The following is a 24,178-nucleotide window of genomic DNA, read 5'->3' on the forward strand; positions in this document are numbered from 1 at the left end:
TAAAAAAGTAAAATTGCAGCCCAAATCCTTAGGTGTGTATATTTTCCCCTGTAACAACTTTTTTATACCACACAGAGGATGCAGCGAGTCATTCACGCTTCTCACTTAATGGACCTTCCATGCACAGCCATTTAGAAATGCAGTTGGGTTTATTTATTTGTCTGAGGGATGATTCTCTCCAGCCCCTCATCATTACTCTTTACTAATATTAGCCCTCTGAAGCTCAGGCAGCTCCTTCCTGCTGGGAAGCTGAGGCACAGGGGCTCCTGGGGCTGCTGAGCACCTCATCCCTGCAGCCCCTGCCAGCACAGTGACTGCTGTCTGTCCAGCTGTGGCTTTGCTGTCTCCCTTCCCAGGGGATGCAGCCCTTTCTCCTCACAGGTGGCTGAAATCCTGGGAAGTTCCTTATCTGCTGCGCCTGCCTGTTTATAAATCACACACTTCAGAGCTAATATCAGCGCAAAGTGTTTCCCAGGGTAAACAGGATGTGACTATTCCAAGGCAGCCAAGACTTGGTTTGGCTGCACACATCCTTCCTCTGAAACACCTTTCTTCACACGACACCAGCTCTTCCGACAGAGGGGCAGGAGGAGACAGATGGCGTTTCCCTCTGTGGTCCCAGGGTGGCTGACACTGTGCTGCTGCTGGGGCTGCCTGCGCACTGTGGGGACACCTGAACTCTGTCAGTAAACAGGACACGGCCAAGTCACATCCTTCTGCAGGCACCAGGTGATCCCTGCAGCTTGGGAAATCACACTTAAAGGTTGTGCTAAAAGCCTTTCCCCAGGCAGGATGGGTTAAATCTCACTCCACCTTAAGCCAAACTGCCCAGCTCTGAATGGGGGAAGCATAAACTTTAAGCTTTCTTCCAAAACCAATCTCTTTCTATCACCCGCATTTTAAAACAACTCTATCATTGCTATATTTCTGCTGCACACTCTGGGTAAGCAGTAACTGACATAAATATTGGGGGAGTCTAGATTTGATCCTTTCACACCCAAAACATTTGACTCTGATGCTACCAAAGAGCCACCTCAGGCACAAGCTGGAGACAAGCCCTAGCCAATGCCGCTGCTGTCACAAGGGAGGGTGGACTCCATGCTCCTACTTCTGCAACATTTCACAAGGGATGCAAATTAATACAGACCAAGGAGCCACATCTAAGAGGAGGCTTCTTCAGATTAACCCCCGAGCGTGACTGCAAAAACACAGTGGAGCAGAGATAAAAGATTTCCAGCCACATCAGAGCTCAAGAGTTCAGCCATTTTCAGAGTGTGAGCTCAGTTCTTTTTTCCAGGCCTAAAAGGAGCAGAAAAAGGGATTTTCCAGAATTTCCATTACAGCCCCCCAGCCCTGGTCGTTGTGCCCCAGAGGCAGGAGCGCAGGATGTCCCTTCGGGAAGGAAGTCTGCTGGAAACAGAAGGAGGAAGAGGAGTGGTGAGGCAGCACTCAGGAAAACCATGAAATGTACTGATTTCTGCATCCTGTCTTTGTGACCTTAAAAATAGTTGTGAAGCAAAGATGGAGTTTATTTTTGAATCAAAAGCAGTCTGCAGTCCAGAAAAAAAAAAAGCCCTGCAGCTCTTGCTTTCAGCAAGGCCTTCTAACTCTGCTGCGGCGGGACTGAAAGCTTTGCAGAGCTGCAGCCAGGCAAAAGGGAGTCCGGCCCCTTTCATGCATCGTATCAGAGTGGATTAAAGTGTTGGCTTCCAGCATGCCTGGAGTCCTGGGAAAATGACACAGCCAGCATCCGATAATCCTCTCCAAACTTGTTGATTTGTGGGACTTAGCCATCATCTTCATAGGCTCAAAATTTGGCAGTTGCTCCCACACAACTGACATTTTCAGGCCATTAAAGCCTGTGATAAAAGGGCTCTAGTTTTATCTTTTGCCTTCCTTAACATAAACCATTAGGCTTTTATTAACATTTAGGTATGAGTCAGGGAAAACACAGATTGCAGAGAGAATATTCCAAATAATTCAGATGCTGCCCAAAGAGAATAGCAGCACATGGACTCAGAGCCACACAGTAGAGAAAGGCTTAAAAACAACATGGAAATATTGCATGGGCACCGTAGGGCAGCAACCAGAGATAGACAGTGGCAAGGCAGGCAAACAGCAAGGACAAGCCCTGCTCTGTGTCGAGCTGAGCCCAGACTGGCCTGACCCCCCTCCCAGGCTGAGCCCATTCATCCTGCAGCCCCCCCGTGCCGCCAGCAGTTTGTACACACAATCATGCGTTTATCTGCCCGAGTGTCGCAACTAGAGCTGTCAAAAACAGGCTTTTTGGGATGCCTGGAGGAAAATGTCATCCTCAGAAGAGGGCTCTACTGTTAAGGCACTTGAGACATGAGCAGTCTGTAATTGTGCTGCAGCCGCAAGGGCAGGCATTAGCACAGAGCTCCTCTGGCTTCCCATCGCATTTTTTAGGCAATGGGAGGCAAATCAACATGCACTCTTGGCCAGTCAAGGCACTCAGAATGAGAACCTCTCATAAAACGAGTCTTGCTCAATTTTTCTCACGAATCACCCCCACCAGGCAATCAGCACACATCCCAGCAGAGCAGACACCCTTTAAGAAAAGGGCTTAAAACGAGCTTTGCACCCTGGTTTCACTGTTTACTGAAACCACAAGTTTCTTGAGGGAGGAAGTGGTGGTTTTGCCGTGCCTTGCACGTTTGCACAGTCCCATCCCTGACCCAGGGTGCTCTGTGAGCACCAGAGTGACACCAGTGATGGGCTGCACAAATGCCCATCCATCTGCTCTCAGCTGCCACCTGGACCACACACCAGGGTTCTCCTGGGACTTTCCATCACCTTAGACATGTTCTGCACCGCACAAGAATGACTCAGGAATCTGCACAACTGCCCTGGCTGCCCATGCACTTGTCCTGCCCTTCAACCATTTCTGGGGTTTTGGTAATGACCGAGGTGCTCGCCCATGCCAAGGTGACTATGTGCCTGACACCAGAGCTGACCTGACAGGCTGAGCCCAACAGCCCCTGAAAGCAAACCACAAACTGTTTTCAGTGAGTCTGCAGAGAAACAGACCTCCAGCCAGCCCAAGGTCAAACTGCTGCAACCCTGTGGCCACAGCCACCTTTACTTCCACTGCAGCTGCAGACCTCAAACCCCGAGGGCTGAGGAGGTTTGAAGGGCCACAAGATGCTCCCTGCAGCACATCTGATCTCAGAGACAAACCCCACAAAAGCCAAGGGCAGCGCTGACAGGAGCCTGACTGGACCTGCTCTACACAGATCTCCCCTGAAACACATTCCCCTGGCTGGGGTCCCTCCTCCTCACCCCACAGGAGAGCAGGGTCTGGGCATCTCCTGGCAGAGCTGCAGCAGCATGTTTGCTGCTGCATGGGGAGCTGATGGGAGCAGAGAAAATTTAAAAAGTAGCAGTCTTTTAACTGAAACTGCAGATCCTTCATGCTGCCAGGAAGACTGGTCAAGCTTATTATGTTAGCCTTCATCCTGCATTAAATACAATGCTTCAGATTATACAATCAAAATCCCCCAGGAATGGGCAGGCAGAGGGATTAACAAACAACAGGCTCCAAAGGGGCTGTCATAGTCAAAATAGCGTAAGTGTTGAAGCTGCAAGGGTTGGGATGTCCTTTAAATTCATGCCTGTTGGAACCACGGCTCCTCTGCCCAGCTCCCCAGGGAGAAGGAGCAGAGAGGATCAGGCCAGCATGCCTCGTCCCAAGGTCACTCACACAGCCCAACCAACACATCCACCTCACAACTGCTTGGAATAAGATGCTGGATTCACTCAGGCTGTATTTTCTTAGCTGCTCTTTCCTTGGCAAAGCCCCCTCCCACCACTCAAGATTGTGTTTCCCATTTCTGTTGAGCCTTGGCTTCAGTGACCAGCCTCCAACTATTCAAACTCCTTCCCACAGGGAGAAGTCCTGGGTGAACTGTGAGTTTCGGTCCTCCATCTTTGGGGGCTATTTTTTTTTTTAATTATTGCTACTACTAACACTTAGCACTTCACATGCTCAGAGTGCTCTGAAGGCATATCTGTGCCAGTACAGGCTGAAAAAAGCATCCATTAAAGTAACCTAACATTTTTGCACGTGTCAGTTCAAATTTGTTTCATTTAGCAATAGTTTATAGTAAACATTTTCCTCATTAGTTCTGCCGAATCAATTAAGTCCTGAGATAATGAGCAGAACGCGCCTCTCCCCTTACATGTTCCCAGTAAAACCTGCCTTTGCAGGGCACTGCTGCCCCACACTTTTTGGGCTGAGAGACTCCAAGCAAACAAAGGGATGGGTGTAGACAGCACACAGAGTGAAGGTGTGAGCACAGGTTCTCTGACCCACAGTAGCCCTGGGACTCACACAGCATCTCCTCATGCAGGTGGCACCTGTACAGAGCAAAACATTCTCCAGGCATCTCCCTGAATACACTGTGCCTTCAGCCTTGTTAGAACTGCTTCTCTAAAGCATCTCCCTCTGTGGTCCTCCTTCTGCCCCTTGCTGCCCCCCAAATCAGGAAATTAGGATCAGCAGAATAATTGCAAAATTCACTAAAAATCAACAGTCCTATTGGATTCAGCAACTGAGCACCTCTCTTATTTGGTCAAATGTTGGAAGGCTTTCCTTTACTCTACCACTTCATAGTTTTCTTTGCCTGTCTTCCAGAGTTGTAGAAATTGATGTTTCCAAAGCTGTTCAGGAAGATCCACTGCACTTGGCAGCTTGCTGTGTTACCAAATCTCAGCAAAATAAGACACCATGGTTAGGTGATCCCAGGGACATGCAACCTGTGCTTATGCAATAGTGCTTGTCCCCAAAGCTTGAAGCCCTCCCTCAGCAGCTCATTTGACCATGGCCAAATAGCTCTTCTGTGGCCCTGGGGAATTCCAGGAGGACATGTGTGATTCAAACCAAATAGAAAGGTGCTGGGAGGAAATCATCCATATCAGCTGCTCCCCAGATGTGAATATTTCTGTCCCCTCAAGCAGAGATTAGCCACAGTTTCCTTGCCATCTAACGACCTGCCACACTCACTGCCAAAAGCCCAACCTCTGTGAGCCACTTCTCAGACCAGGGTGGTGGCCACAGCTCTCAGAGGAACCACATACACCAGCCATCGCTCCTGGTGCCTCTGCACAACTTGCAGTCAACATCTCCACCTACAAGATATACTGAATGATGACAGAGACTCATGACTCAAATGACTTTGGAAACGGCTATTTTATATTACAGTAAAACCTTCATCTTTCACATCTCCCCTTCTTCATCAAGTGCCATCATTATACTGTCAACTTTTCTCAAATCCTCCTAAAAAGGTCACTCTACACACAGCCATTTTCTAGAACAGTCCAGGGTTTTGATGGCCCCTTTTAATTAGGCGATCCACCAGAAGTGGCTTTTGGACACTAGCAGCTCACAACTCATTAAGTGCTGGCGGGGACCAGCAGACAGTGGGGCGAGCATCTAATTGCTGAAGGGTTTTTGCTCCAGAAGGGAGCAGGACAAAGCAGCATAATACTTTTTACAGAGATGAGATAGAAACGGGCTAGTAAGTTCCAAATTACCTTTAAATAATAGAGGTATCTATATGCAAAATCCAGGCTTAGAGGCAATTTTGCTTCTGGGTAAGAACTGAAGATTTGTATTACAGTGCCACCTGCAATACCAAAGTGGAAGGTATCTCAACAAAGCAGTATCCCTTGCAATGGTAAGATGTCCCATATCCCCACCAGCCTTGCTCCAGCCACCAGCACAGCTTCCATCCAGATGTCAGACTGGGTACTGCTCCCTCCACTCAAAAACATCAATGAGTTCTACTGGTCTGCAGAAGCAGGAGAGTGCCACAAACAGTCTGCCACCTCCTCCACTTGCTGCAAGGTGTGAGATCCCAACTTGAAAAGATAACAAGAACTTGCACTCATTTCTTAACCAACCCATCACAAAACAAAAACAACTAGAATACAAAAATAAAAAGCAAAGCAGATCCCATTTGCATTAAATTACCACAGCCAGGGGCTCAGACCTATTACATTTCCTGGGTGCAGCTCCCTGAGTTTGAATACATGTCTGCTGGGGCTTACAGGGGGTGGAAAGGTGCTTTTACAGCATCCCCAGGCACCTGTCCCCACCACTAGGTGCCTTATTCACCCCTCCAGGTGCCCTCAACCCTACCAACCTTCTCTCATGGGGCACCATGGAGCTGATGCTCTGGGAGCAGGTGGGTGCTTTGCCACATCCTGGAGCTGCTTTCTGCTCTCACCTAAAGCAGCACAGCTTCTGCTTTCCAGGCACAGAAACTTCTGCCACTTTGACCAAATTTCCCTTTGTGATTTGGGACCTGATGTTTGAGCTTGAGATGCAAAGTAGAGGTGAGCCCCAGGCTGCAGCAGGCGCGGTCAGGCGCGTTCCCACCACCCACCTCCGGCTCGGGGGCACCAACCCGCCCCCCACCAGACCCCCCTGCTTGGTACAAAGCACGGGGGGCCCCAGCACAGGCAGCCCCAGCCCCAGAGCCTGCCTTCCTGGGAAGAACGAGACTCACCCATTCCCTGCTCTCCACACCCAGCTCCCTGCATGTGCCTGTCTGCAAACAGAAGGTCGCCTTTCCACAGCAATTCCCAAGGGAACCCAGCCAGCAGTTGGCTGTCACGCACTGACACAGCCTGGGAGACGGGGCAGGTTGGCAGTGCTGGTGCCTGAGTTCAAAATCTTGCAAAGCTTGGGCTGTGACTTAAACCTCTCTTCTGGGGCATCTCAGATTCTCCAGTCCCTCCTGGGCAGATCAGCCCCTCACTTTCAAGCCTTTGGATGGTGGCTTGGAGGGACACTGACCTCCCACAGCTTTTGAAACAACACCCAGAAGAGAAATGGATTACAGTGATAGAAGAGCAGAGTGCAGCTTTGCAGCAACAGGGCATTGTCACCTTCAGGTGAGGGCCAGCAGCCCCACACACAGCCCCGTCTGAAAAAAAGCAGAAATTAGGTCTACTACAAGAACTCTTGCCTCATTTTAATGGACAAATTAAGTGTAAATTCCCAATTTCCTTTGTGTGGTTAATCCTTGAGATTTATTTGAGTAGATGTAAGGTTAGAGCACATTTATTTTCATGTTTGGAATTTCTAGATTAGTATAAACCAGCACTTCAAAGTAATTCAGCTCTTATAACACAATCCCACGGACATGCCACAGTATATTTGGACAGTAAGTAGATGCTTTGTCATATTCCGACATGTATTTGCGTTGTTTTTTTTTTCTTTGGGAACATTTCTGACTGGTTTCAAACCACATTTCCATGCCCAAGCACACATACACTGAGACTGTTTATATAGTCTACCCAAGGAGTTCATTTTATTTAACAACCCATTATAGTAAAGCTCACTGGTGGGTATCTCATCATCACACCACAAAACATTGCGCTCAACGAGCAGGCAGGATCTGACACAAAGCCACAAGAGCCAGAAACTTGAGAATTAATGCTGAAACGCATCATTATCCCATGCCACCGTGCCCAGGTTTTTCAGCACAGGAAACAATTTGGATTTTCAGCCTTTTTTTTGAGTTGCAGACCCCAAAACATTTCCCAGGAGAAGTGTAAATCCTGGGCTAGCAAACTCAAAGTCTTATGGCCACTCCTGATGGTCAGCGGGAAGCTGGGGACAGGGTCTGGCCCAGTGTGCTCCCTGACAGGCTCCAGCACACCACAGCTGTGCTCCAGCCACGCCATGGGCACGATCTTCACACCCACATGGAGTAATCCTGCTGGCCAGGAGAGCTCAAATATGAAGCAAGCCCACACACTGTCTTTGGGATCTGACAAGCTCTGTCAGCACACTGCTGCAAATGCCATTAAGGACAGTCTGCTAACAAGAGATCATACTCCTCTCCTGAGGTCTCTGGTCCAAATTCCACCCAGGCTTCAGGTGGGCAAAACACAGCAGTGACTCCACTCAAGTTATTTCATTTTAACTGCATGTATTACAAAGACAGACTGGTATTTGACACAAAATTCATTACAAAAAGCTATTTCTGTTGAGGGGAAGCAATCTTAGCACTGATCCACTCACTCTCAGCACAAGAACCCCATCAAACTAAATCCTTCTCTGATATATCCTCCTTCCCCTAAGCTCTCGCTGCAAATTCACCTCCTTGCTATGTGACTTTTCAGCAGCACTCCCTGACAACAACCAACCAGCCTCCAGTCCTGACCCAGACCATCCTCCTCTGCACATTTTCTCCACCTCTAACAGAGCTGTTAAGCAAGTGCTTGATTGAAAGTTCACTCTTCCCTCCAAGCCATGTCCCCTTCCCAGGCTGACAGGGTGACTCCCCTTGCCCAGCATGGGGACACTGGCTCACTGGCCACCCGGGCCTGCTGCTGAGACTCATCACTGGCAGCAGAGTGCTGAGCTCCTGGCTGAGCCCCAGCCCGGCGTGCCGGAGAGGAGCATTCAATTAGACAGAATAGAACACACAAGGGGGCAATGATTTTCCTTTCACACCGCATTACACCTAACAGCCCATGCTCCCTATTTGTAACAACCAACTACTTCAGCCCAACAGAATGAATCAGGCCATCATTAGGTTTTTATGTTTTCTTCCAGAAGGAGCTTAAAACCCAACAACCTAGTCCACAGGAAGGGCTAATGAGCCACAATTCTGATAATACCAGAGCACCTATCAGTGATGCATAGGCGAAAGAAAACCTGGAAACCCACTAATGGGTGGAGAATTGGAGCTCATAATGGCAAGGCAGTGAGATGCTGATCTGCTCCTCCAAACCAGCTGCTGCATTAATACATTTTCCTGCTGTGTTCCCAGAGCTGGGACACAAAATGTATTAGAGTATTTCATTGCCTTGAAGGTGGAAATTGATGTTAGGTTCTTGCACCACAAAGAAACACGACACGGTATTATAACTCTTCTCTTGATACTGTCAATCCAGGACTCAAAAACAAAAAACAGCTTCTTAACTTGTTGGCAATTCTAATGATTAAGTAAAAAAAAAAAAAAAAAAAAAAAAAGGCTGTCCTTCTGACTGGTAGGAAGGCTTACAAGCAGGCTTGGTCAGCTGTTTTGGAGGAATACACTTCAAATAAATGGGAAGCATAGAAATACTAGGCATGAAGGAATATTAATGGTATAGTTCATTTATATCCTGCTGTACTTAGCATCAAAGGATCTCAAAGCAGCTTTACAAATACAATCTTACACTAAAAACAAGTCAGGTTTAAGAATTATAGGTATAAATACGTGAGTATACAGCAAACCAGGGAACTGAGGCTAAATGACTACTTCAAGGTCAGTGACACAGCAGCAGTGTCAGTCAGGACTAAAACCTGGTTTTCCCTGTCCACCCTATATAACCACCAGCCATACTGTTGTCTCCATGCACACAGATTTCCTTGTAGCCTGATCTCACCAGTGGATGGTTACTACTGACTCTAGGGTTGGAAAGTTTTGGCAATTTCCTTACTGAACAGAAGTTAGAAAAAACAGTATTTACCCAACAATCCTGGCGCCCTGAGGAAGTGCAAAGGAAGAGAGTGTCATTCTGCCATTGACTTTCAGCTACAACCAGGCTGTTGAGTCTCAGCACCCCCAGAAGCCTCAGCCACGATGCCTCCTCTTGACTTGCCTGCTGGAGACTGTGTGACCCTGCCAGGGGCTGGGAATGGATTTGCAGGGACACTGAGCTTCAGCCACAGCCAGCAAGAACTGTGGGTGCCTTCCCGTCCTCTAAATATGATTCCTGCCTCCCTGTGACTCTTCTGAGTGCCGTGACTGTGACAATCTTTGAGACTGGGCTCCCAGTGTTTAACACACCAAGTCTTTGTGGAATTAACTCAAAAGCCAGGGCAACTACCAGATTTCCTGGCTGTCAGGCAGCTTGTGCTTTGCCACCAGGGAAAAACTATTCACCTTTGCTAGAGCAGGTCTATGAACCAGTGCATTAAAACTACGTATTTTAACACAGCATGGAGATGCCACACTAAACACTTTGGTTACCATGGGAAACCTTTCTCTCTTTGCCACTGGCATTACACAGGAAAGCCCAAGCCCCAGCGCTCTGTCTTGCCTTGGAAATCTAACAGATGTTTTTACGATCTCTGATGGAGCAGAGTTATGCATCTTTCCCAGAGGAAGGGAAAAATGCAGCCTTAAAGCAGTCCTTTTCTCTGTCTTTTTTTCCCCAAGCTTTTCGTATCTTCAGTGAAAGGGAAAGCAGACGTTAACATCTGCGGCCACACGGTAACAAACTGAGACAACGGCAAACTTTTTACCCCGAACGCGAGGCACAAGGCATCCTCCTGTCTATGCGGTCCCGGCCAACGTTGACGATGCTCCCGGCCAAGGGCACCCACCAGGCAGTCCCTGCCGCTCACCGGGGGCAGGGAATCGCGGTCGGGGGGTGCTCCCCCCAACACACGCACTCCCTCCCCCCGGTACGACCCCGCAGCACGCTCTGGCTGCAAGGGACAGCGGGGACCCGACCAGCTCGGACGGAATGACACGGAGTGACACGGGGAGAGTGGAGTGCGGTGAGCGGGGCGGAGAGCACACTCACAAACACATACACATACACACACACACACATACACACACACACCCCCCTCCTCCGTAGCCCCGGCTCGGGGGGGCTGCAGGAGTGACGGTCCTGTTCCGTCCGTGCCCGCAGCCTCCGCAGGTCTCGGCTCCCCGCGCTTGAGTCGGGGGCCCCGTCCCCGGCAGGTGCCCGCCCCGCCCGTACCTGTATGTTCCTCTTCTCGCAGGCCGGTCCGGTGCCCTGCACCACGCTGTCCAGCACGGTGACCATGCCGGCGCCCGGGCTGACGAAGCAGGAGTTGCGGGCGGCCCGGATCGTCTCCTCGATCTCGGCGAAGCGGAACACGCAGAGAGCGGACTGCGGCCGTGCCCCCCCGCCGGCCCCGGGCCGCTCGAAGACGCCGAAAAGCAGCTCCTCGGGGAGGCCGGGGGCAGGGGGTCTCCGCCAGGCCGCCCGCGCCGGGAAAACGGAGACGAGCCGGGTGAAGGCGTCGGCGGTTCCGCCGCAGCGCAGCCCCAACTGGATGTAGGACTCGGTCAGCTTCTTGGTCTCGCCGCTGCCGTTGAGGGTGGCCTCAGCCGGCTCGCCCAGGCAGATACGGGCCAGCAGGCTGTGCGATGGGCTCTCCTTGAGGCCCGCGTTGGCCTCACTGTTGAGGGCCAGGTAGGCGTAGGGGCGGCGGGCGGGCGGCGCGGCCCCACGCTGCAGGAAGGCGCGGACGAAGCTGAGCTTGTGCCGCGCTTTGTCGACCTGCTTGATCTTGAGGACATTGTCGTCGGAAGGGTTGATGTCGAAGGTGAAGAGCTTGTCCAGTTTGCCGCGGGTGTTGAGGGCGCGGATAGAGATCTCGGGCGTATTCTCGAAGCGGTGGTCGTCCAGGCTGCCGTTGCGGGGGAAGAAGGGGCTGCCGAAGCCGGTGTAGGTGGCGGCCACCAGCAGCCGCGCCCCGCCGCCACCTCCGCGGCGCAGCACCAGACCCACAGTGGAGGCATTAGGGTGGTTGGCTGCCACGTTCAGCATGCTGGGGACGACGGAGGCCGGGTCGCTGCCGCCCGGCGGGAAGCGCACGGCCACCGCCGAGATGTTGGCCATGCTGCGCAGCTGGCAGAGGCCCTGGTAGATGGAGCCGCAGACGACGAGGACGCCCTGCTCTGGGTCGGGCTGCAGGATCTTGTTATAGTTGTTGGTGAGCACCTTGGGGTGCTCGCAGGACGCCTGCGGCAGCTGCGGAGCGTGGCAGAGGGGACTGTCCAGCACCGGTCCCACCGCCGCCTCCGCCTCCAGCGCCAGGTCGCCCCCCGACAGCTGGAAGAGGCGGTTGACAGCCGCTAGGTAGACGCGGGAGCCGGGGCCGTCCAGGGCGAAGTTGTTGGTGGGGGTGGGCGAGAGGAACTTGCGCTGCACCTCCAGGCCAGTGGTGCGGCTGGGCAGCAGCAGGAGCGGCGGCAGCAGCAGGAGCGGCAGAAGCGCGGGGGGCCGCGGATCAGCGCCCGCCGGAGCCATCCCGCCGCCCCGCCGCCGCCCCGCAGAGTGCCGGGCGGCCCCGCGGGGAGCAGAGCGGAGGGGCCGGGCCGGGCCGGGCCGGGCCGGGGCCGGGGCCGGGGCCGCTTCCTCCGCAGGCAGCGCCCGCCGCCGCGCGACGCCCGCGGGAAGTGGCGGGGGCGGGGGGGTGGCTCACGGCCGCGCCTCCCGCCCGCCCCCCGCCCGCCCCGCCCCCGCCCCCGCCTTCCTCACCGGGCTCGGTGCGGGGCCATCATGTCAGAGCAGGGGAGTTACTGGTGTGCACCGGGCAGCAGCCGGCCGGGCTGCCCCTGCCCCGGCAGCTGCCCCTCCGCTGCGTGCTTGAGGCTTTCCGCTTTCCTCTCCGCTGTCTCCTCTGCCTTTGCCAGCAGAACAGGCCGGGGCCGGGGAAGAAGCGCTTTTCCCAGCCTCCGAGCAGCAGGGCGGGCCGGGACGCGGCAGTCGGGCTGGGATGCCCCGGGGCAGGCAGCCCGGGAGGGGGACAGGCACACCGATAATGCCCGTCCCGTCCGGGCGGCCGCGCTACTCGCGGTCTGGGGGAGGCATGAGGGTGGGGGCGATAAGCGACCCCCGGGCACCCCCTGCCTGGCCCCGGGTCGCCCCCGTTACCGCCCTCCCGGGGAGAGGACAGCCCCCGCGGAACGGGGCGAGGAGCGGAACGCCGCCGGGCTCCCTCCCACCCCCCAGGGGAGCTTTGCCCGCACGCTTTGCCAAAAGCCGAGTTCGTAACAGCACCGTGCATCTCCTCTGCCCTCCAACGGGCTCTTCTTTAACTGTAAAGAGACAACGAGAGGGGAAATCATACTCCCAAATTCCGCCCACCGGGTTCCGCACCTCGAGACAGCGCGGGCTCTGACCTGGCCCGGGGGAGGTGTCAACTCGCACCCCCGCGCTTCTCCCCCCTCCTGGGGGTGGGTGAACGGACCCCATCGGCGTGGAGGGGAACGGACTCTTGGGGCGGTGAGCCTCTGCCCAGGCTGTGCCCTGCTGCTCTGTGTCTTCTCGTGGCATGTATCCTCATTTGTTCAAAATATGTTAGCGAGGCTGATGAGGATTCTGCACGACTTATGTTCTGCAGAGAAAAATTCTCCATTATTGTCTAATCTCATTTTTACACCTGCCAATTTCCCTCACCCCCTTCTTTTCCTCAGAGCACTAATTAATACACAACTGCCTTGGCCACACCATGTCCACCAAAAATGTGCGCTGAATTAAATGCTGTGCTTCTGTGCCATCTAACTCTTTGTATCTGCTAATCATATCCTTAATTAATAGAGTTATTAGCTGGTTTTAAACGTTGGACTTTTAGTTGTTGGGTTTTTTTAAAAAAAATACAAGTTAGCAATTTTTAAATGTGATCATGTCTTTAATTGCACAGAAATAAGCCTCCATGATCCCTAACTCTTAATCTGCCTATTTTAGGGTTTCTTATGGCTGCTTATCCTGATAGTAGAGCATCTTCCCTGTGAAATCAGCCTTTTAAGGCATATCAAATTAGTTTCCAGATTACCGTCAGTTAAAAAAAAAAATTAGGCCAAAGAACACAGAAAAATGTGTGAGTTACCAAAAGGTATGCAGCACTGGCTTTGTCAGAAAGACTTCCCCAGGAGCTCTGACTCCTATTTCCTATGCTGAACAGCTATCTACACTGACAATTAAAGTCCAAATATTTGTGGTATTGAAGGATTATTTGACAAAGATTTTATTGTTGTTGTTGTTAGGAAATGATGCTCTGGTAAGACGCTTTGAGGGCAATATTTTCCAGAAATTATTTCCCACCCCTATTATCTGGGTTGTTAGAAGCTCCAGTGAGTATTTCAGGGTAATGCTCCTAATGGAATAGTAGAGGTTTTTAAATATCTCATACACAGATCTCACCATCGTGTCTTGTTTGGGAAGAAATAAAAGGTCAAAATTAAACCACATGCCTCTTGCCACAGACCATCACCCCCTGCCAAATTCCCTCGCATTTGACTTCTGCACAGGTCTAAAGATAACAACCTTTCAGACTTCTCTGTGGGGGAGAGGGACTGTGTGCATAAGAACTCAAACCCACTTCAATTATTAATAAATATATTTACACAAGAATAGTTTCCCTTTAGGGGAAACACGAGTTACTCATGCAATTACTTGGGTTATATTGACTCAACATGGTCAAAAGCCAGGATCTAATCACTTAAATACAGGGAGCATAAACATCTATTTATTTATGGGGGTTTATCTTCCAGAAAACTACACAGTACTGCGGATCTCTCTCATGCGCCAGGATGTCCAGGTTTGACTTGGCAGCAGGGCCAAGCACCAGCAGCAGGTAGCAGCCCTAGAGCTGGCACCTGGAGTAGAGCAGCCAGCTTTGTGTCCTTTCTTGTGACACGGGGAGGGCCTGACTGGGGCATGGGGTAGCTGCTCCTTCTCTGCCCTGCAGAGATGAGCCCTGAGCCATCACCACGTGGATGCTCGGTGCCCCTGCAAAGGAATAGCTAACACACCTCCACCACCCTGGAGCCACTGTGCAGGGACCAGAAGGTCCCTGTGTTCCCCTCCAGGCAGCCAATCCTCTTTTTCTTTTTTTTTTCCTCTCCTCTATTCTTTGTCTCTTAAGTGTGTTATTCGGGTCATTTTCTATATGAGTGCAGGGCAGGCTGGCACAAGGCCCCAAGGTGTATTCACAAACGATAAGCAGACGAGTGTTGAATACTTTTGGCCACTGGCTTTCCTGCTCAGCAACCCAAACTGATAACAACCATTGAGTAGCTGTGCAGGACCAGGGCAGGGATCCAAGTCAAGCTTTTTTCCCCATCCAGAAGGAGGCTGCTAGCAGCTAACCAAGAGAAGGGGGTAAGAGCCAGGTGAGGGCAGAGCAATCTTGCTTGGTCTCTACATGCTTAGACCACACATGACAGGACAGGGTTCTCCCTGCTGTAGTATTTCCATGTGGAGAGGATCCATGTACTGGGGGAACACGAGGATCTGAGAAGCGCTTCGGCACGGAGCAATCATTGCCTGCACAAGAGCTGTGCCCTGATCACAGCACTCATCTGCTGCTCTCCAGCCCTGACCGCCACCCTGGCCCTGTACAGGCATTAGTACCATCAGGTTGGATGCATCAGCAAAGTGCTTGTGAAGGCACTTCAGAGCACTCAGAAATAACAGAAGGCTTGGACGTTGACTGATTAGCAACCCTCAGTATGTTTTTGGGTAAGAATGGATGGAGTCCCTGTGTTACTCTATATGGCAGGCACTGCTCAGGAGAAGGCAGACATATTGTCATTCCTATTATTACTCGTGATATAGCACACTAGGAGTCTGCTAGGTGCTTAGCAGAAAGATTAAGGCAAGGTCCCTTCCCAAACATCCTTTAATCTAAACACATGCTCTGGTGTGGTCCCAGCCTTCCCTGCAAATGGCTGTAGCAGGAATCACACCAGTCAGGCATGCTCCACTGCCACCCTGCTGCTGGCCTCCAGCCCTGCTCTGAGCAAGGACATAAGGGATTTATGGGGACCTTAAGCCCTTTCTCAATAAAATCACATTTTTTTTTCCTCAAGTTTCTTTGTTTCAAAAGATCAACCTTTCCCAGCCCAATATAGAGCATTGCTCCCTTTAGAGTACGTAATGCAGTCATAACCCTGTCTGCTGCCTGCAGCTGGCTGACGCGTTCACCATGAGGGATTTGCCTCCAGAGAGGAGCTGTGCAGACAGAGGCTGTGAGCATGAAAAGGTCTCCTCCTAGGTTAATGATGGATTCAGTGCTGGTGAAAGTTCATGCACACAATAGTGGCAGGATTTTCCAGACCAGGAGGTTTATCGCAAGGCAATAACAAAACCATGTCTTTTGTAGCCTGTGCTGGGGTTTGACCCAGGCGCTGTGGGTGGAGAGCTAGCACGCAAAAACAACAGGTTCCCCAGTTTCCCGCAGGTCTCCCTGGTGACCTGTTGCTTTTATTTTCTTTAGAGGCTTAGAAAGGGTTCAGCGTTTGTCCTCCCCCGCCCCAGCTTCACAGCAGTCAGGGCTGGAAACATGGCTGGTGTTTCTCCACTGTGGGAAATTTAGCATGTGCTGTGGCTAGAGGAGGGGTGAAGAGCCTTCAAGTCCCTGCCTTGCTGCACTAAGTCTCTAGTCCCTGCCTACCCCCTGTCCCCACAGACCATACTCTGGTCGATGCACCATTTTTGCACCATTGTGCCTGGACTGACCTTGCAGGGTCTGGTGGTCCCCCGGGGCTGATCCCCTGCTCACCCGCAGCATTCAGCTCTTGCTGGAACAGCAGCAGCACCAAGGCCCCAGGTTGGCAGTGTCTCCTCTGTACCAGGCCACCAGCACCAGCGCAGTGCTCCGGTCTGCCTTCCAGCAGCAGAGGATGCAGAACTTAGCTCCCCGCAAAGGAGAGGAACGCAACATAAAGCACAGCATCCCCTCATGGGATTTACAGTAGGGGCCATGCTGATTCTTCAAAACAGAGCATGGCTGCATTGGAAGCCAGCCTGGCTTTTGCCCCAGGATTCACACATGAAGGCCCCAGCTGACCCAAACTACAGGCTGCTCCTACCAGCTCTGCTCAAACATCCTCTGCCAAAAGCCCGGAGGAAGTTTTTCCTTATGAAACCAGGCAGGATCGTGCCGTGCTTCTCACAATATGCTGGCTTTCCAGTGAGCATTTGCTCAATATGTGCTCCAGCAGCCAGGCCACCACTACCCATTAACAGAAACAAATGGGGAAGAGGGAAAGCTCACAACAATTGCTTTCAATTAAAGGAAATATCTACTGCCAAAATATGTCAGCGGGATTTGACAGACTATATTTTTAACTGTGTACTACTGAAGAACTGGTTGCACTAAAATGCAGCTTAAACAGAGACTTAATCCTCTTCCCTTCCTTCCCACAGTATAATCACCAGGCTGTAAATATATTAATACAGCCCACACTAACCTAGTTAATCCAAACCAATTTGATTTACCTCAGTGGCTTCAACCTGAATCTCTCCCATGTTCACCAGGGAGGGTTGTTGAGGCTTCAATGTCAATGCTCATTATGTGCTTTGAAGTGAAAGGGTTAAATGTGATTAATCATACTGTTTGTTTTGCACACCTTAGTACAAACCTAAGTATTTTGCTTTAATACTATGTTTCACTGAGCTCTGAGTCAACTCTGTGTTTAGTGTGTCCAGCTCCAAGCATCTCTGGTCTCCACCATGCTGAACAGAGCAGACCCTAGACCAGCTTCAGATGTTCCCTCAGCATGGCAGGGCCCATTGATAGCTATCTGCAGCTCCAGAGGAATCTTTGATGCAGGGCACCCAGCAGCATGTGTTTCACATTGCCTCTGATAGCTCCCTCTCGTTATAATGTCACTCACGGGTGTCATCTGGTTTTGTATATTTTTGGACATATTGTAAACAGTGTGATCTTGTTCTTGACATTTCCCATTTGACCCCAGCAGTCCTAAAGGTTTATGTATGTCTCATGTGCAGTCAACATATTCATCAATCTTGGAGATAAGCCAGAAGTTGGAAGTCACACACACAGATGTATTAAAAAAAAATATATATATATATATATATATGTGCACATACACATTTAAAGTTCCAGCAAGTCCTACACTGGACGAGTTGCAGCATTTCTAATTCTCTAGCCAAGAAGAACTTCAGTTGTTGCATGAAACTTTGCATCTGTTTTACACTAAGACTTAATCAGGCTCCTTTAGTGGTACGTTTCACCTCCAGGGTCCTCTCGTGCACTGGGTTTAACTTTTGATCAATGTTCTTCTAAGTGATGGCAATTTGAGACTGGGTTTCAAAAAAACAAAACCAAAATAACCCAAAAGCAAAACTTACTTCTGGTTTCAATCAAAACTGTTGATCAATTGCCTTACTCATTTGAGCCCCATTTAGCAGTGTTTAGGCTTCTCTGCACAGCACTCACAAAGCAGCTGGGGGCCAGTCCCTGAGCTCCAGGCACACACAGAGCAATTCCCATCTCACAAATGGCCCCACTGATTTTATAAAGCTATTTTCTGGGCATTTCAGTATTCATCACTAGCAAGGTTAACAGTGTGGCCCATAAAAAACAGTGTCTGTATTTAAGCTCATACCTGGGCTGCAGAATGGAAGGGCATGTTCCCAGCAGATCTCTCTGGCACCTATCTGACACCAGTTTTCCCTGGCAAAACCAGAACTGCACTCACAGGGCCCTGCCCTCCAGAAGAGTGGCAGGATCTGGCCCAGTGGCACACACAGAATGTTGAATAAATATTAGTGGTTAAACTAGTAATTAACCCGGCATTTGAAATAAAGAGATGTCACATTTTCTACTGGTTGATGCAAATGAGCGTTGATTATGAACATCTCATGGCTAAATTACACCTTAGAGAATCCAAATAACACAGTGGGCCTTGCCTGATTATTCCAATGAAAACAAGGCAGACAAATCAGTGCATCTGACAACTTCTTTCACTCACTAGCTTCTGCCTTGCTTGGAAACTGTTGCAGCTGGACATTCATACAAGGTTTTGCGTGTAAATGTACCTGTTGCCTCCCAGTCTGGCACTATATAGCAAACCTGTTTGCCATGATTCCTAAGAAAGTATGGAAGAGAAAGGGAAAGGAGGAAAAGAAGGGGGGGAAAGAAAGGGGGGGAAAGGAAGGGGGGGAAAGGAAGGGGGGGAAAGGAAGGGGGGGAAAGGAAGGGGGGGAAAGGAAGGGGGGGAAAGGAAGGGGGGGAAAGGAAGGGGGGGAAAGGAAGGGGGGGAAAGGAAGGGGGGGAAAGGAAGGGGGGGAAAGGAAGGGGGGGAAAGGAAGGGGGGGAAAGGAAGGGGGGGAAAAGAAGGGGGGGAAAAGAAGGGGGGGAAAAGAAGGGGGGGAAAAGAAGGGGGGGAAAAGAAGGGGGGGAAAAGAAGGGGGGGAAAAGAAGGGGGGGAAAAGAAGGGGGGGAAAAGAAGGGGGGGAAAAGAAGGGGGGGAAAAGAAGGGGGGGAAAAGAAGGGGGGGAAAAGAAGGGGGGGAAAAGAAGGGGGGGAAAAGAAGGGGGGAAAAGAAGGGGGGAAAAGAAGGGGGGGGAAAGAAGGGGGGGAAAGAAGGGGGGGAAAGAAGGGGGGGAAAGAAGGGGGGGAAAGAAGGGGGGGAAAGAAGGGGGGGAAAGAAGGGGGGGAAAGAAGGGGGGGAAAGAAGGGGGGGAAAGAAGGGGGGGAAAGAAGGGGGGGGAAAGAAGGGGGGGAAAGAAGGGGGGGAAAGAAGGGGGGGAAAGAAGGGGGGGAAAGAAGGGGGGGAAAGAAGGGGGGGGAAAAAGGGGGGGGAAAAAGGGGGGGGAAAAAGGGGGGGGAAAAAGGGGGGGGAAAAAGGGGGGGGAAAAAGGGGGGGGAAAAAGGGGGGGGAAAAAGGGGGGGGAAAAAGGGGGGGGAAAAAGGGGGGGGAAAAAGGGGGGGGGAAAAAGGGGGGGGAAAAAGGGGGGGGAAAAAGGGGGGGGAAAAAGGGGGGGGGAAAAAGGGGGGGGAAAAAGGGGGGGGGAAAAGGGGGGGGGAAAAAGGGGGGGGAAAAAGGGGGGGGGAAAAAGGGGGGGGGAAAAAGGGGGGGGGAAAAAGGGGGGGGAAAAGGGGGGGGGAAAAAGGGGGGGGGAAAAAGGGGGGGGGAAAAAGGGGGGGGGAAAAAGGGGGGGGGAAAAAGGGGGGGGAAAAAGGGGGGGGGAAAAGGGGGGGGAAAAAGGGGGGGGGAAAAAGGGGGGGGGAAAAAGGGGGGGGGAAAAAGGGGGGGGGAAAAAGGGGGGGGGAAAAAGGGGGGGGAAAAAGGGGGGGGAAAAAGGGGGGGGGAAAAAGGGGGGGGAAAAAGGGGGGGGGAAAAAGGGGGGGGGAAAAAGGGGGGGGGAAAAAGGGGGGGGGAAAAAGGGGGGGGGAAAAAGGGGGGGGGAAAAAGGGGGGGGGAAAAAGGGGGGGGGAAAAAGGGGGGGGGAAAAAGGGGGGGGGAAAAAGGGGGGGGAAAATGAAAAAAAGAAAAAGAATAGGCTTGTTAGTGGTCAGCATTTGAAATGCACATTGCATTCCCAGACAATCATTAAGAAACTGGTGGTCAATACTTTAGTAATTGTGCTGGGGTCTCACATTTAATCAGTGTCAGATCTAAAAGCTTTGATCCCATGCAAGAGATTAAGAAAGACAGCACGTAAAAATATATCCCTTTCCCTAAGCAACCTCAGTTGTTGCATGAAACTTTGTATCTGTTTTACACTAAGACTTAATTGGAACAGCTCCTGACTGGAGCACTTTGTTAGAGAATCAGACAAAAAAAAGCTGATGCTTGCTTCCTCCTTTCATGTGCATAACCTCCATGAGGCAGAGAGGTGAGAGGGAAGCATCAGAAGAAGCAACTGGAAAATGAATGGATTTAGGAAATACTAATGAACCAAGGAAGGTGGTCCCAGCACAGCTGTGGTTAGCATTAGGTCTCCATGAACTCTCTGAAATTAGAGCTTGGTGGAGGTGCTGGACCTGAACATTGTGAATATTGCCCACCAGCCGTAAACCAGCAGTCAGCCAGGTGCCCATGTGAGCTCTGCTGCCGTAGCACCTGATGATCCTCACCCAAGGGGTCCATCAGCATGCTGCAGTCACCACAAACACGTTGAATTTTAGCCCCTCTGCCCCTGCTGCCAAGGGGTGGGCTCTGCCTGCTGGAACAGCAGGTTTGTGTGCAGCACGGGAGCTGGGATTTGAAAGCAGCAAATGCCTTCATGGCAGCTTCACCAGCTCATCCTCACATATGTTGTTTACCGGGACTACAGTTCGGCTGCTGTGGAAAGCTCCCTGCTGCAAGGCCAGATCAGTAATTTGTTGGGAAGAGCTGAAGGGTTGGGCTGGCTGCTTGGGACCAGGAGGAGATGGTTTTCAATTGCATGCTGATCAGCACTGATGTTAGCAAATGCCAACAGAGCCATACACCAGACAGATTGCAAGGTGGCCACACAGATCCGCACAGGCTCTGTGCATACCAGAGAGAAATGGCAGCGTGCTAAGGAAGGGTTAGGAAAAGGCATCTGCATTATACCTTTGCATTCATTGCCCCTCTCCTCTTTCCAAGATGTCTAATGGTGCAACACTATTGAAGAAAACAAATAATTCTTTTCATTCCAGAAGGGCTAATTGTGACCTTAAAGCTAGACACATGATCACACACCTTCCTGATTTGAGAAAGCAAGAGAACAGGGCATTTCTCTTTCAAGCAGCAAAATATAGGACCCTTTACACTTAGGAAAAACAAATCTCTGTCTCCTGCTGTGGATTAATTGATTAATGAATTCTTACCAGCTGTAACATTCATCTGCACACTTAAAATCTTCTTCTGAAAGTCTATTTGTCCACAGTGAGTAATACTTTTGATGGGTGAGTAATTTGTCTCTGTAGAGGGTTTTATGTTTGGTTTATACTTCTGATGCTTGGTATAACGTGCAGTGAGAGTCTGCCTACTTTGCGTAATTGTGTGTTTTAACTATGTATCAAGGGAACTCAGAGTCCGGGGTGGGTAATTTCATTTTTATTGTTGTTAGTGGCAACTGAAAAAAAATCCAAAACAATAAAATCAAGTAATGGTCTGATCATTTGATTTTTCTCAATATTATCCCTGTAAAGGATGCAGAAAACAATGTGATTGTGGGGCTGGGAAGTTTCCATGGCAGGTTTTCATGTGCTTCCTACAAATGCACCCCTAGAAGTCAATTGCTTGTGATTATTGGAAAGAAAATGTCTTGATTTTTCTTTCCTCCTTTGGCTTCCTTCACCTAATGGCTCCTTAAAATGCTGCAATCCACATTTTTCTTTACAGAGTACAAGAAATAGCATCCCTTGTTTTCACACTTCAGAGCAGAGAGAAAAGAGACCTTTTGGCAAACAGATTGTATGACTGATCACACCCCCAATCATTTCAGACCATGTTAGTCTCAGGTGTGAAAACAAAAACACATTTTATGTTGACCACTTCACTCCATTCTATTAAATTAGAACTAGTTATTAGCTGGTGAAGAGTGATAAACATTTCCAATCAAGAACTGGGGCAAAGGGGGTGTCAGATCTTATATCCCCTTTCCTCCCTCCCCCTGCTTTCCAGCATTTTCCCTCCAGAGATTTTGGTGTGAAACCAGCTCATATGACAAATTAAAGTGATTCATAACCCAGCTGCAGTCCCTGTTGACAAGCCCCATCACAAAGCAATCATGCAGATTTTATGCACCAGGGAAGGAGCCTGGGCAGCAGCAGAGATGCCAGGCACAATTTGGCTGCGTTCACCCGCTGCACGTGAAGGCCAAATGGCTGTCACTTGACAGCACTTAATAATGTGGTTTTAAAAGGGATATTTTCCCAGCTAAATTGAATTTCCAAGACATAACCATGAATCTTCACCCTTATCTTTTTGTCTGATTTTTTTTTTTCTCTCCTAGCAGTCTTTGAAGACACAAACCAGGATTGTACAGATAAAACCCACAGTATGGTTCATTCTGGCAGTGGCTTATCAATCATTGTTAATCAACTTGGTGGATCCATAAACTAGACAATTCAGCAGCAATTTTCTTTTCACCACCACCAAGTTAGACAAAGCTTGGTGGCAGTTCCAGATGTGCCAGGCTGTCCCCTGAAGGCAGCACAGCAGCTGTACTGGGGTAGAGTTCAGCCTGCACATGGACATAAGAATTACCTCCACTTCTCCCCAGTTCCTGCCACTTTATCTCCCCTCCTTTAGGGGTATGGATTTTAATACAGGTTTCCATTTATTTTCTTACAAACTTAAAGCACTATTGCCTGCAGAACAAAAGGACCCGCAGTTACCCCCAGTGTTCACCCAGCTTCGCTGGCCAATGCACCATTTTCACAAGCACCAATTTATACTCCCCACTAAGATCATCCAGTCTGGCCTTCTGCTTTCCCTCCTGTGCCCAGATGAGGGTTCTGGAAGCCTCATTCCCTGGGGGACCCCATATGAGGCTTGCACTGATTTTTCAGGCTCTGATCCCTGGGGATCACCCAGCTGTATCAGCAGGACCTCCTGTGCCACCTCATTCATGGTGACCACAGTGCCCTGGAAACCCCAAGTCATGGAAACTGGCAGCTCTTCCCCACCTTCATTTGCCCAGGATGGCAGAGGCACAGCTGGCTTGTGGTGCTGTGGCTGTAACATCTGAAGACCCACCCAGCAAGAGAAGGACATCCCAGCAGCTTCTTACAAACATACCCCTCACTCACTGAATTCCCAGCAGCTCTGCAGGGTGCATCCAGCTCTTCATAGCCCACCTATGGGACCCACCAGCCTGTGCAAGGACCTTCCCTTGAGCTTACCTGATGTTGGTTCTTGTGGCCATGGGACCCAACTGTTTGGCTGCAGATGAAGCTGTGGTGCCTCAGGCCAGGAGAGGCTGTCACACACACGCTCAGGTGGCACCAGAGGCCCTGGACACACAGTATTGGCTGAGCTAATGGCTCCACAAAAACAGCACAGGGGCTGAGCCTGCACCTCCCCTGACCACCACAGGAGAGGAGAGGGAGAGGAGGAGAGGAGGAGAGGAGGAGAGGAGGAGAGGAGGAGAGGAGGAGAGGAGGAGAGGAGGAGAGGAGGAGAGGAGGAGAGGAGGAGAGGAGGAGAGGAGGAGAGGAGGAGAGGAGGAGAGGAGGAGAGGACTCTGCCCCAGCCCACCCAGAAGGCAAAGCCAGAGACAGAGCTGGAGGGCAGCACCTACAGCAGAGCCCAGGGAGCCCCAGGCTCCCACCCTGGGCTTAAATGAGCCTGGGAGCCCCAGGTGGGGCTGTTCAGGGCTGTTAAGGATCATCAGAGCCTGACACCAAGGCTGCATCCAAGGTAACAGGGTGTCAGACAGGCTCCCTCGTCCCGTTCAGGGGACCCTGATGGTGCAAGAGGGAATGAGAGGCCCCTTAGTTATGCACTCCCCTGTGATGGAGACACCAGCATCCTTGATGGGCAACTGGTCCTTTCTAGACCCTCCTCAGACCACTAGAGGGTCTAAAACATGGGGAGTATCTTGTCCAGACCTCAAAGGTTGTGTTGTGCCGAGTGGGTGGTGGTTGCTCTGCAAAAACCCCAGAGAAAGAGGTACATAGAGGTATTTTCAGCAGTGCCTCTGCTGAGGGAGA

The 24,178-nt window shown here is 50.9% G+C and overlaps 1 protein-coding gene across 1 annotated transcript in view; it reads right to left on the reverse strand.

Annotated features, from left to right (window-relative positions):
- Positions 1–12,143, reverse strand: part of PLXND1 (plexin D1) — a 65,399-nt gene extending 53,256 nt beyond the window's left edge. Inside the window, exon 1 of the mRNA XM_071756407.1 lies at positions 10,741–12,143. Within this exon, the coding sequence (XP_071612508.1) occupies positions 10,741–12,039 (1,299 nt within the window). The 5' untranslated portion in view covers positions 12,040–12,143. The remainder of the gene's footprint in view (positions 1–10,740) is intronic.
- Positions 12,144–24,178: the final 12,035 nt, after the last annotated feature.

This window comes from Heliangelus exortis, chromosome 12 (assembly GCF_036169615.1).
Source record: "Heliangelus exortis chromosome 12, bHelExo1.hap1, whole genome shotgun sequence".
In the NCBI taxonomy this organism is placed as follows: Eukaryota; Metazoa; Chordata; class Aves; order Apodiformes; family Trochilidae; genus Heliangelus; species Heliangelus exortis.